Here is a 13,648-nt window from a genome sequence, read left to right on the forward strand (position 1 = left end):
CAACGTGCTAGGTAAGAGAGCTAAAACGTTTCCTGTACAACAAAAAATAAATTAGAACATAGCGTGCAGGTAACAGTAAAATATACACAATTCAAGTTTTAAAACTTCGCGTCGCCTCTAGAGTAGCAACGGAGCCCAGTGAAGCCTTGGGCAGCCGTTAACATCTATCAGGCCAACTTCTCACAAGTGGGCTATATTTATTTTTGTTACAGCCCTGAGGAAGTCTATGTGTTAGATTTACACACAACGAATCACGTGTTGGCAGATGTATGGCAGATGTATTTTCCTCACTGAGACTGCTGTATTGAAAATTGTATTCAGAACATTTGGAATAAACCCGTGAAGATTTACAAGAGACTATTACTTTTGAAGAATGGACTTGCAACTATTTTGAATATTGTCGACTGCTGGCCTATTTGTAGTTTATGTATAATATTACGGTATACTATACCAGAGTGTACAATTATAGAGTGCTCAGGGGTGTTTGAATGCAAATGCTACTTACCAGTATGCATCTGTTCTTGGCATGTAGGGCTGCTGACATTCATATCTGTGCATAGATCGCCGCCTAGTGTTGGGTCCGGATGATTGCACATTGTTGTCCTGGAAGAGTCTTCGAAGTATCACGAGATAGGTGGCTCCTCCCCTGGACTACAGTGCGCATGGGCATCGCCTCCATCCCCAGATTGTTTTTAGCCATTGGCCGAGATGGAGTGAACTATGTTAGTGATGACCATGCTATGAGCATATATATATGAATACTGCAGCTGCTACAGGCGCCGGGGAGGAGGGCGGGCGATATGAATGTCAGCAGCCCTACATGCCAAGAACAGATGCATACTGGTAAGTAGCATTTGCAGTTCGAGGCATGTGGGCTGCTGAATTAATATCTGTGCATAGAATACATAGCAGTCCTCCTATTATTGGCGGCCGCCCGTGCCAGCTGCAGCAGTTTGAAAAAGTGTTTTGAGAACAGCCTGACCAACAGCTGCCTGCTGTTTAGAGTGTACGTCTACACAGTAATGTTTAGTGAAAGTATGTGTGGTAGACCATGTGGCTGCTCTACAAATATCCTCTAAGGGAATGTTCCCCAGGAAAGCCATAGAAGCCCCCAACTTTCTGGTGGAGTGGGCTCTTGGTGGAATTGTGAGAGTGCGTTTAGCCTTAGCGTAACAGATCTGAATGCATTTCACGATCCACCTAGCGATACCTGCTTTGGAAATAGCGTTTCCCTTGTGGTGTGAGGCAAATGCAACGAAAAGTTGCTTGGTATTACGAAAATCCTTTGTCCTGTCAATGTAGTACATTAAGGCTCTTTTAACGTCAAGGGTGTGGAGCATCCGCTCCGCCAGCGACTCTGGGTTTTGAAAAAACACTGGCAACTCAATTGTCTTGTTCATGTGGAATTGAGATACAACCTTGGGTAAGGATTTAGGGTTAGTGCGGAGCACCACCCTGTTAGCATGTACTTGGAAAAAAGGTTCCTGGATGGTGAGCGCCTGTAGCTCACTAACCCTCCGTAGCGATGTAATTGCCACTAAGAAAGCTACCTTCCAAGTTAGAAACTGAAGCTCACAAGAGTGCAGTGGCTCAAAGGGAGGACCCATGAGCCTTGTAAGAACCACATTGAGGTTCCATTCTGGAGCTGGTGGTGTCCGTGGTGGAATGACTCTTTTGAGTCCTTCCAGAAATGCTTTGATAGCAGGGACCTTGAAAAGTGATAGGTGTTGCCTATTCTGGAGGTATGCTGCCATTGCAGACAGGTGAATGCGGATGGAAGAATACGCCAAATTGCATTGGTACAGATGGAACAGGTATTAAATGATGTTCTGAATGGAAGCATCCAGCGGGTCAATGTCGTGGTTTACACAATAAATGACAAACCGCTTCCATTTAGCCGCATAACATGCTCTAGTAGTGGGCTTTCTTGCCTCCCGAATGATGTCCATGCAATCGGGGGGGAAGATTGAGGTAGCCGAACTCTAGGACTTCAGGAGCCAGATCGCCAGGTTGAGCTGTTGCGGATCTGGGTGCTGAATGTCGCCATGGCTCTGCGTCAGAAGGCTAGGTGTGAGATGAAGCCTTTGATGCGGTACCACGGAAAGTTCCAGAAACGTGGTGTACCATGGTTGGCGAGCCCACATCGGAGCAACCAGGATGAGAGTCATCGAGTGCTGCCTGAGCTTGCGTGCCACCAGCGGTATCAGAGGTGCTGGGGGAAAAGCGTACGCAAATCTGCCTGACCAGTTCATCCACATCGCATTGCCCTGCGATTGCGGGTGTGGGAACCTGGCGGCGAAGCTTTGGCATTTTGCGTTCTCCCTTGTGGCGAACAGGTCTATCTCCGGATGACCCCACCTTTGGAAGTACGGTTGGAGTACTGATGGATGTATCTCCCACTCGTGCATTTGGTGGCTGTGCCTGCTGAGCAGGTCCGCCATCTGATTGTCCTTGCCTGGGATATGCTCCGCCATGAGGAAGATGTTCCTCTGAATGGCCCACTTCCACATGCTCTGAGCCAGATGAGACAGCTGCGGAGAGTGTGTGCCTCCCTGCATCTGAATGTAGTACATGGCCGTCATGTTGTCCGTCCGGATCAACAAGACCTTGTTGCACAGGTGTACTTTGAATGCCTTCAAGGCCATGAAGATTGCCATCAGTTCCAGTACATTGATGTGCATCTTCCTTTGCTGTAGTGTCCATAGTCCCTGCACTGTGTAGTGGAGTACATGCGCTCCCCATCCCTGGAGAGAAGCGTCCGTTGTCAGGATAATCTGCGGCACAGGCTCTAGGAACGGTCGGCCTTTGCAAAGGTTTTGTGGATTCCACCAATGCAGAGAGTTGTACGCCCGACCGCTCACCAACACTAGGTCTGTTAGTTGCCCATGAGCCTGAGTCCACTGACGTGCTAGGCACTCCTGAAGCGGACGCATATGTAGTCTCGCGTGCCGGACGATGGAGATGCAGGAGGCCATCATGCCTATCAACTGTATGAACACCTTCGCTGGAAGCGAGTGCTGAGGTCTGAATCGTTGGATCAGCGTCTGGATACTGCCGATTCTCACTGAGTTTGGCTGCGCAGTGGCTGCCAGAGTGTCTATTGTCGCGCCCAGATACTGCCGTATATGGGCGGGTTGGAGATGGGATTTCGGGTAATTGAGTAAGAATCCCAGATCGTGCAGGAGATGAATGGTGCGGGACACGTGTTCGTCTTTAAAAAGTCTTAGTATCAAATTAATGGCATACCGGCAATCTGGTCACTGGGCGAAGTCTGTGGAAAAAAGTTATAGGCTCAACTGTTTTCAAAGTTTGCTTAGGAGACTAATGGAGCTGGACAGGGCTAGCATTCATTAGCACATCCCCAGGGTTATCTAACTTCACAGTCTACAGTGCAAAACTGGCAATTTGTAGACAGAATAATCTGTTGGCAGCGGTGACCCTGAAACCCTTTATCCTGTTTATAGATCTTAATGCATCCAATGTGCGCTTGTTCTTCCAGTCTCAACACTAATGATTATGTGTCCTGTGTGCTCTTGTACCCCCTCCTCGAATCAATGCCGCTATAGATCAAGTGGGGGTTGAGGTCTTCTAGTTTCATCTAACTCACGGATGCTTTTTTGGCTCGTATGCTCACTTACCCCCATCACGCTCACTCATGATTGTATGTTTCATCTGCTCTTGCAATCCCAAATCGGTTGAAGAATGTATTCCTCCCTTCCCGGCATGATTTACTACACACATTTTTTAAAGGATCACCTATAAGAGTGAATCACTTTTTCAAAGACCACAAAGCAATCCATTACAAGGGGGTGGGGGATTTAAATCTTACACAGGTTTTGCTTCAATGTTGGCAAGTAGTCAAAAGGAGCAATATTGGCACTTTACAACACCTTTTATTTTATATTTTCTTTGCTTTTTACTGGGTGTAGATTTTGTTTTTAAATACTAAAGTAAACTCTGTTTAAAAAGATACACATTTCCGAGGACTGGTCTGGAAAACTGAAATGAATTAATGGAAGGCATCTGGTGAGGGTCCCTTACTTGAGAACAAGTGGGTTTCCAGCTGTTGATGGGCATCCAGAAATCTTGCTCAAGGACGAGGCATTCTAGGTGTAGCTTAGCATGAAGAGCGCTCTCACAGTAAACTGCTTCTATCTAGCGAGAGGCTGGCAAAACAGTCCCTGTTGAGCAAGAGCCCCATGATATGGCTCATTTGAAAGTAGAGCCTCAGAAGTTACAAGAACTAGCCCAGGGGTTGCTACCGGAGGCTTAGTGGTTGCTATTTTGACCCCTGGCAATGCCCTAAATCACACTAAGCGTATGACCTCATGCAAAGTCCAAGTCTGTGTTTCTGGAACTGAAAGTTTTCCAGCCGATTTATCCTGAGCATGAATCTAGCCTGCAGAGACTGTGGGTTGTACCTGGTAGGATTAGCTATAATTATGTCCAAATATGATGGTCCTCAGATAAAATGATGTGTTCTTTTAGTTGGAAATCCCTGCCTACCAGCTCTCACTGACACCGCGGCTCAACATAATAACTTGTTGCATTCAGAACTAAGCAAAACAGAGAAAGAATAGATAAAGCACAGTAGAGCATGACTATTACTGCGTGTACACACCTGGATTATTTTGTGGAGGTTAGGAAAAACTTCACATGGCTGATTGGACTCCAGCAGAGACAACGAGAACTCAGCAGTCCCGGGATCATTCGATTTCTGGTCTCTTGTAGACATTAACGGAGACGTAGCATGAGACGAGAAGTGGAATTCCTGCTCACTGAAATCTTCCAGCTCAACACTAGACAACCGAAAACAATAAATCAATTTAATAATTAATAAAAGAAAGGTCTGCATGTAATCAAATACCAAGGTGAGGGGGGGGCGGGGGGGTATGGTTAAGGATGTGTATATGCATGCACTCACAAAGAAATAAAAAAATAACTACAAATAATTACAGATTAGGTATCGTAAATCAGAGGCAAAGCTGCAGTTCAAAACCAAAATCTAATATTTGCAAACAAAATGTGTATCCGTGTTTCAGTTAAAAAAGTAATAAGTTACTGAACTAAAACTATAAATCCAAGCACTATGCGACATGTGCAGGTTAGTGCTCTACGGTTCTATCCCGCCCTCTGAGCGAAGACTTTAAGGTCGCAGTTAAACAAGTAGGCGAGAGAGAAAGAGGGGCTGAAGAGAAATGTTTTCTAGAATGTGTATTAAAACCTCCAGAGTACAAATCATTGGAAAAGTCCAATGAAGGTCCTCTCCTAATGACTACAATCCCCTGTTCTTGAGTTTGGGTATTGTTCTTCGTAAAAGGATCTTAACACCATCGGTGCGGAGCAGATTTACCCTGTGCGCTGACCATCATTGATTCCCATTGTTCATGACGAGCTCAGCTCGTCATGAGTGTACGAGAGGTGTACCTCATGACGAGCTGAGCTTGTCATGAGCATCGAAGGGGTTAATAAGATGGAAAAGCACCAGCATGAGCAGGGATAAAATTGAGTTGACATGGAAGCTGGTAAACAAGACATTCTATTTGTGGTGATATTTTATGAGACAGCAGGCAGAGTTCAGGCATTCGGTAAACTGGGAAATCCTAAGCTGTTAGCCTAGGGAATTTCAACCAAGGCAAGTAGAGGAAGACTAAATTAATGAAGTAAAGTAGTGTTGGACTTAGCCCTTTTTACGGGGTTATCCCTGAACTTTCTGCCTTCCTCCTGTATTTTTTCTGACCTGTTGTTGGTGGTTTTAGGACTCTGGGCACTTTACCACTGCTGATCAGTGCTAAAGTGCATATGCTCTCTATTGTAAATTGTTGTAATGGATTAGTGACTCTATGATTGGCCTTTTTGATTTACTTGTCAGACCCTACTACAGTGCAGCATGTGTGCCCCGGGCCTGTAAATCAAATGCTCCTGGTGGGCTTGAAGCACTGGTTGTGCCACCCACAGAAGCAGCTTGTAAAATGTGACTCAGGCCTGCCATTGCAGAGCCTGTGTGCAGTCTAGTACTGCCATGCCAACTTGTCAGGTGCACACAATTGCCAGTCCCTAAGCCTTCCCTTTTCTACATGTTAGTCACCCCTAAGGTAGGCCCAAGGTGCCCCCGTGGGCAGGGTGCATTGTATGTAAAAGGTAGGACATGCCCTGATGTGTGTGGCATGTCCTGATATTGAATTACAGCCAATTTCGTTTTTCACTATTGCAAGGCTACCTGTTCCCGTAGGCCAGAATGGGCAGGTTGATTAGAACATCTTCTAATCCTAACTGACGAAGGGAACTAGGTAGAATTTCGAGTTTAGTATGCCTGAACTCAGAATGTTAAAATACATCTTTTAGTGGGGGTGATTTTTACATTCTATGTTTGAAAATACCACTTTTAGAAAGTAGGTATTTTCTTGCCTAACCCTCCAGCATGCCTCTGATAGGTTTGTGTATTCCATGGCTGGGGTGGGTCCAGGAGCCTGGGTGAGTCAGTACTAGGCTGAATAGACCTATCTGCATTTGTAGTGGTGGGAGGAGTAGAACCTGGGCCTGAATAGGGCTGTGCCTGCCTTCCACAATGCTTGCTCCACCTGTGGTGCGTCTGATGACCCTGGCCCACACTGACAACGGAAGGAGTTGTGCACTGGCAGAGTGCACCCAGAACTGGTTTTGGCTGGACACAAGCACCCTCTAATTTCAGAGGACAAAGGATTTTGCATTATAAATATTGGGGCCCAGACCTCAGAACTTTAGATCCCTTCTGGGAATCAAGACGACCCTTTGCCAAGGAAAAAAAACAAGGAAGCTGAAGGAGGAAACTGCCCCTGTGCTGTGTTGTTGGGGCGGGCCTGCAGTGGTTAATTTATTGGCAAGGAAAGGAGAAATGGAACTTTGTGTGTACTTTTGCAATCTTGAAGAAGAATCTCCAAGGGCTCCTGCCTGAAGTCTCAGGGATAAAAGACTTCACCACCAGCTCCCCTTGAATTTCCTTGCTGGACATTCTACTTGCAGAGAGGTGCCTACTGTTGTTGGACCCTCTGAGAAGACTGCGTGTTGCTGGGAGATGGAAGCGTGACACAACAAGGAGAAGCATGTCGCCGCCGCAGCATCGCCAAAAAAGCGTTCCGCCGCCACTGTAGCTGGCTGTCATTGCATCGCTGAGAGGAGCGTGTCGCATCACCGGAGAAGCGTATCGCTGCTACAGATGTTGTCGTCGCATCACTGGAGAAGCGCATCACAGGGCCTGTCGCGGCTCAGAACTTACAGAGTTCGCCGCACAGCCGTCGGGCGTGCACGCATCGTATCGCATCGGAATCGACTCCATTCTCAGATTGTTTTTCGCCATGATGGGAAATGATAGTGTCAGTAAGAAGTAAGAGATGTCCATGTGAATGTATCTAATTAAGATAATACTGGAACAGGTACAGGTTCCGGGGATGCGTGTGGGCCTGTACAACTCTGCAGCTTTACATGCCAAGAACAGATGCATACTAGTAAGTAGCATTTTCCGTTCAAGGTATATGAGCTGCAGATAGTACACTATGCATAGACTGTATAGCAGTGTCTCCCATAGCGGTAGTCACTTGTATCTGTTGCAGTAGTTTGAAAAAGTGATTTAAGAACAGCCTGGCCTACAGAAGCTTGTTTAGCCTGCACGTCAACACAATAGTGTTTGGTGAAGTTGTGTGGTGTAGACCATGTTGCTGCCTTACATATGTCATCGAAGGGAATGTTCCCTAAGAATGGCATGGAAGCCCCTAGTTTGCGAGTTGAATGTGCTCTAGGGGGGATTGTTAATGTGCGTTTAACCCTTTGGTAGCATATTTGAATGCATTTTACTATCCACCTCGCGATCCCAGCTTTGGAGATGGGGTTCCCTTTATGAGGTGGGGAGAAGGCTACAAACAGTTGTTTTTTCTTTCAAAAGGGCTTAGTCCTGTCAGTGTAATAAAGTAGTGCTCTTTTGCCGTCTAGTGTGTGAAGAGCTCTCTATGCCACAGAGTCTGGGTTTAGAAAAAACACTGGTAACTCAACTGATTGGTTAAGATGAAAAGCAGAGAAAACTTTGGGAAGGAATTTTGGATTTGTTATGAGAACCACTTTATTAGGATGTATTTGTAAGAATGGTTCTTGTATGGTTAAAGCCTGGATCTCACATACCCTTCTAAGAGAGGGAATCGCGACAAGGAAAGCTACTTTCCATGTGAGGAACTGAAGTTCACATTTATGTAGAGGTTGAAATGGGGGACCCATGAGCCTGGTAAGAACAATGTTTAAATTACACACCGGAGAGGGTGGCAGTCTGGGAGAATTATTCTTATAAGGCCCTCCCTAAAGGTTTTAATTGCAGGTACTCTAAATAATGACAAGTGTTGTCTGTTTTGTAAATAAGCAGCAAGTCCTGCAAGATGTAACCGTATGGATGAATATGCGAGATTACATCTTTGTAAGTGTAACAAATAGCAAATGATGTCCTGGATTGAAGCATCCAGTGGATCAATGTTAATGTTATTGTTATTGCCGTAGATAACACATCTTTTCCATTTTGCTGCATAGCATGCTGTAGTAGTAGGGCGTCTTGCGTCTTTAATGATATTCACATAGGCAGGCCGAAGGTTAAGATAACCAAACACTAGGACTTTAGGAGCCAGATCGCTAGATTCACTTGACCTGGATCGGGATGCCTCATCTCTCCATGGTTCTGCGTTAGCAATGTTGGGGAGAGGCATAATTTTTGGTGGGGAACTGCTGAGACTTCCAGTAGTGTTGTGAACCACGGTTGGCTTGCCCATGTGGGAGCCACCAGGATCATCTTGAGGGACTGTTGTCTGAGCTTGCGTACTACTAGGGGAATCAGTGGGAGTGGCCGAAAAGCATATGCAAATCTGCCTGATCAGTTCATCCATATTGCATTGCCTTTGGACAACGGGTGTGGAAACCTGGCAGCAAAGGTTGGGCATTTTGTATTGGCGTGTGTGGCGAACAGATCTATGTCTGGTTGACCCCACATGTGGAAAAATGGTTGAAGAACTTGGGGATGAAGTTCCCATTTGTGTATCTGCTGTGTCTGACGACTTAGCAGATCCGCAATTTGATTGTCTACTCATGGAAGATGTTCTGCCAGAAGGTATATGTTTTGTGGAACGGCCCATCTCCAAATGTTTAGTGCGAGCTGGGACAGCTGCAAAGAATGTGTGCCTCCTTGTTTCTGAATGTAATACATGGCTGTCATGTTGTCCGTCTGGACTAGGACAGTCTTGTGCTGTAGATGTAGTTGGAATGATTTTAATGCTAGAAATATTGCTAGTAATTCTAGGTGATTGAGGTGGAGCACTTTCCGTTGAGTGGTCCATTTGCCTTGAATTGTGTGGTTTAGGAGATGGGCTTCCCAGGCGGTGAATGATGTGTCTGCTGTTAGCACTATCTGTGGAACCGGCTCCTGAAACGGCCGCCATTTGGACAGGTTTTGTGTTCTACCACTGCAGAGGGTGATGTGTGCGGCTGTCCACCAACACCAGATCTGTAAGTTGTCCTTGAGCCTGGTTCCACTGACGTGCTAGGCATTCCTGTAAGGGGCGCATTGGAAGTTTTGCATGAGGTACGATAAAGATGCAAGAGGCCATCATTCCTATGAGCTGCATGAATATCCTTGCTGGGAGGTAATGATGTGGTTGAAATCTGGAGATTAGTGTTTGCATATTGGCTATTCTGGCTGGATTGAGATATGCCAGAGCTCTAGAGGGGCCTAGTGTGGCCCCCAGATACTGATGTATGTGGGAGGGCTGAAGATTTGACTTGGGGTGGTTTACTGTGAATCCCAAGTTGTGAAGCAGCTGGATGGTTTGACGAGTGTGATGAACACACTGGTTGAATGACTTGGCCTTTATTAGCCAGTCGTTGAGATATCAAAAGACATGGATTTGTTGTCTTCATAAGTGTACTTTGGGTGCGGTGTCACGCCGAATGTAAGGACTTTGAACTGATAGTGTTGTCCGTCCACTATGAACCTTAGATACTTCCTGTGAGCAGTGTATGGGAAAATGGAAGTAGGCGTCCTTGAGATCTAGTGATCTAGTGATCTAGATCTAGCAAGGATGTCGCCTTGTTGAAGTAGTAGGAGGATTTGTTTAAGGGTGATCATATGAAAATGATTTGACTGTATATAGAGATTGAGGGGTCTGAGGTCGAGCATTGGCCTTAGAGTCCCGTCCTTTTGGGGGATTAGGAATTACAGCGAATAAAGCCCTGTTCCTTGATGTAGTTTGGGAACAAGTTCTATTGCGTGCTTTTGAAGCAGTGAGAGAACCTCTTGTTTTAAGAGCGTGAGGTGTTCCGTGGACATTGGACGCCGTTTGGGTAGTATAGAGGGCGGGGTTGCTGTAAGTTCCAGGCATTAACCATCCTGGATAATTTGTCTTACCCACTTGTCTGTTGTGATGGAATCCCATACAGGTAGGAACTGTGATAGTCTCCCTCAGACAGGAGTGGAATTGTCTGGAGGGAAGTCAATGTTTATTAGTGGGGGAGGCGCGAGTGTTGTTGTTACCTCGGCCTCTCCTGTTGTTATTTCCCTAGTATCCCCTCTAAAATATCCTCTACTGGGGTATGTTTGCGTAGTGTTTTTGTATGAAGAGGAGGTGGTGTCTGTTCCACTATTTTTGGATGCTCCTCTATAGAAAGAGGGGCAAAAGGAACCACGTGTGGATGGAGACTGTTATGCTCCCACGGATATTGCAGTCTCCGTGTCCTTTTTCATCTTCTCTAGAGTGGTGTCTAAAGACGGTCCAAAAAGTTGTTCTTGATTGAACGGCTGGTTGAGGATAGTTGTCTGTGTCACCTGCATCAAGGGCACACTCGATTGATGCGTTGGTTGTTAATTTGCCCTCTTGAATTAAATCATTTGCCTGGGTATTGTATTGATCAGGTAAATGTTGTGATAGGGTTTCTAGTTGGTCATAGTGAGCTCTATCATATCTAGCAAGTAATGCTTTGTGTTGGCTATGTGCCAGTGATTAGCTGCTTGGGCAGCAACTCTCTTGCCAGAGGCATCTAACAATTTAGATTCCTTATACGGAGGTGGTGCGTCACCGAAGGTTTGAGAGTTGGCACGTTTCCTAGTGTTACTTACGACTAGTGAGTCTAAGGGTAGCTGCCCTTTGATGTAGGTGAGATCATCAGGGGCGGGTTTATATTTTTATCAATCCTGGGATTGAGAATCTAGTTCTCACTGGGTCTTTGAATATGACGGGAGCATGTTTAATGACCGCTTTTAGCATTGGCAGGATTTGAACAGTTTTTTGTGACTGTTCGAAGGTGTCTAGAAGGAAGTCCTCCTCTGCTGGGTCTGAATGCATGTGAACACCATGGTAGACAGCAGCTCTATTTACAAGCTGATCAAAGCCAATATTGTCATCTTGGGGAGATGGCTTTTTTAGATATGGCTTGGGATCAGGGAGGTCTGTAGGGATCTTTTCGATCATCTTAATCATCCCAATCGTCCTGTGGTGTATCAGTGTCATCATCAGGGTCAGTGAAAGGGTAATTTTTGCCTCCCCCACCCTCTAAATTATTATCATCATCCTGTGGTGGAGGTTTTGGAGGCTGTGGAGGAAGAAAAGGCTCCGAAGGAAGGACAGACTTAGGAGGAACAACAGGCTCAGTAGGACGAACAGGAGAGGAGGGTCTTATAGGTGAAGTAGCACAGTCTTTTTTCTTCACAAGCACTACAGGAGTGTCTGGTATGTCCAGCTTCCTCTGCTTGTGTGGAACAGCAGCCACATGTCCTTTTTTGGGGTCTTATGGAGATTTTTCTGCTTTGGGTCGACAGGATCCGGTCGAAAAAGTTCTTCCTCTTCGGTAACTGCTTTCGGAGCCGGCTATTTCGGTTTGGATTTCCGCTCCGAGGCCTTATGAGGTGGTTTGGGGTCCTTTGGCTTGGCTATGGAGACGGAAATCTTTTTCGGTTCCGAAGGCTACAGATCCAAAGGTTTTTGGTTCGGTGTCGAGGTGGTCGGAGCTGATTTCTTTTTGGGAGTAGGTTGCTCTCCCGTTTTCGGTGCCGAAGGCGCCTGCGGGACACTGAGGTGCAGTTTGCTCGGTCCCGAGCAACCGGAAGGCTAGTCCTTTATCTTCAGAGCCGGGCCAAGGGGCGGGACTTCTGAAGCTTGTTTTTGGTTGCGACTGGGGCTAACAGGCGAAGCCTTGACCAGGGCCTTCTTTTTTTGGGTGGAGTTGGGGTAGGGGCAGTTGTACTCACTCGTTGACCAGGAGTGATGTGGTCGTCTGAGTCTGGATTGTCTGCTTCGGACACGATTTCCAGGTCCTCAGAATCCTACTCCGGGACATCGGGGCCTTCATCGAAGATGTCCTCTGGTGCCAAAGCTGCTCGCTGCGCCATGATATGTCATCGTCCCGGCGATCACGGATTTTCTTCTTGGATCAAAAAGAGGCGCAGGCCTGGCGTCGTCTTGCCCAGGTGAGAGACGAACAAGTTACTTACCTTCGGTAACGATCTATCTGTAAGAAACATTAGTTAGTGTTAGATTCCTTACCTTAGATTCCTTACCTTAGAATATCCCCAGGCGTCAGTCTGGATCCGGAAACTTTTGCGTAGCAGTACCCCTGCGCGTCGGTAGGCGTCGTCTGCAGGCGTCCCCTGCGGCTCCGCGTCCGTCGTCGGCGTCGTGCGCCGTGATGACGTCGCTGGAGTATATAGACGCCGCCTCCGCGCGCTGACGTCAGTTCTTTGCACACAGCTTTTCCGCGCCAGGAGACGCAGAGCCATGAGAGAACCAACACTGGTGCCATGTAAAACTAGGGCCCTGAAAGGGATGACCTTAACCCTAGGTATCAGTTCGCAGAACGGGGAGGATGGGTGGGTTCGGTAAGGAATCTAACACTAACTAATGTTTCTTACAGATATATCGTTACCGAAGGTAAGTAACTTGTTCATCTGAAAGAAACACGTTAGTGTTAGATTCCTTACCTTAGAATACATACCCCAGCAATACCAACCCCGGTGGTGGGTCTGCGAACCAATACAAAACTACACCAGAAAGTCCTGGAGGACAGAACGGCCAAAGAAGCCATCCCTCCGGACTTGACTGTCCAGGCAGTAGTGCCTCGCAAAGGTGTGCAGCGAGGCCCACGTAGCCGCTTGGCAAATGTCCTGCAAGGGGACTCCCCGGCCCAGGGCAGTAGTAGCCGCCGTGGCCCGAGTGGAATGGGCCCTCAGCCCAACAGGAGGCTCCTTCCGAGCCAAAGAGTAGCACGCTTTGATGCAGAGGACGACCCATCGAGAGATGGTTCGTTTACAAACCGCCCGTCCCTTCTTCGCACCCACGTAGCCAACAAACAGTTGGTCATCCACCCGGAACTGACGTGTGCGATCCATGTAAAACGAAAGCGCACGTTTTGGGTCCAGACGATGGAGCCACTCTTCATCCTTTGAAGGATGCGGAGGCGGGAAGAAGGAAGGGAGGGTGATGGACTGCCCGATGTGAAAGGCCGAAACAACCTTGGGCAGGAAAGAAGGTCTAGTCCTCAGAACCACCTTGTCAGGATGAATGGACAGGAAAGGAGGTTGGACAGAAAGAGCCTGGAGCTCACTCACCCTCCTGGCAGAGGTGATGGCAACCAGGAAAGCCGTCTTTAAAGT

General features: G+C 47.0%; 1 protein-coding gene across 7 annotated transcripts in view; it reads right to left on the minus strand.

Annotated features, from left to right (window-relative positions):
• The window catches only part of SZT2 (SZT2 subunit of KICSTOR complex), a 1,033,029-nt gene that overhangs the window by 632,835 nt on the left and 386,546 nt on the right, over positions 1 to 13,648 (minus strand). For all 7 annotated transcript variants that reach the window (XM_086953216.1, XM_086953214.1, XM_086953218.1 and 4 more), the window contains one exon: positions 4,622 to 4,799. In XM_086953216.1, coding sequence (XP_086809342.1) covers positions 4,622 to 4,799 — 178 coding nt within the window. The remainder of the gene's footprint in view (positions 1 to 4,621; positions 4,800 to 13,648) is intronic.

This window comes from Lissotriton vulgaris, chromosome 1_2, assembly GCF_964263255.1.
Source record: "Lissotriton vulgaris chromosome 1_2, aLisVul1.2, whole genome shotgun sequence".
Taxonomy (NCBI): Eukaryota; Metazoa; Chordata; class Amphibia; order Caudata; family Salamandridae; genus Lissotriton; species Lissotriton vulgaris.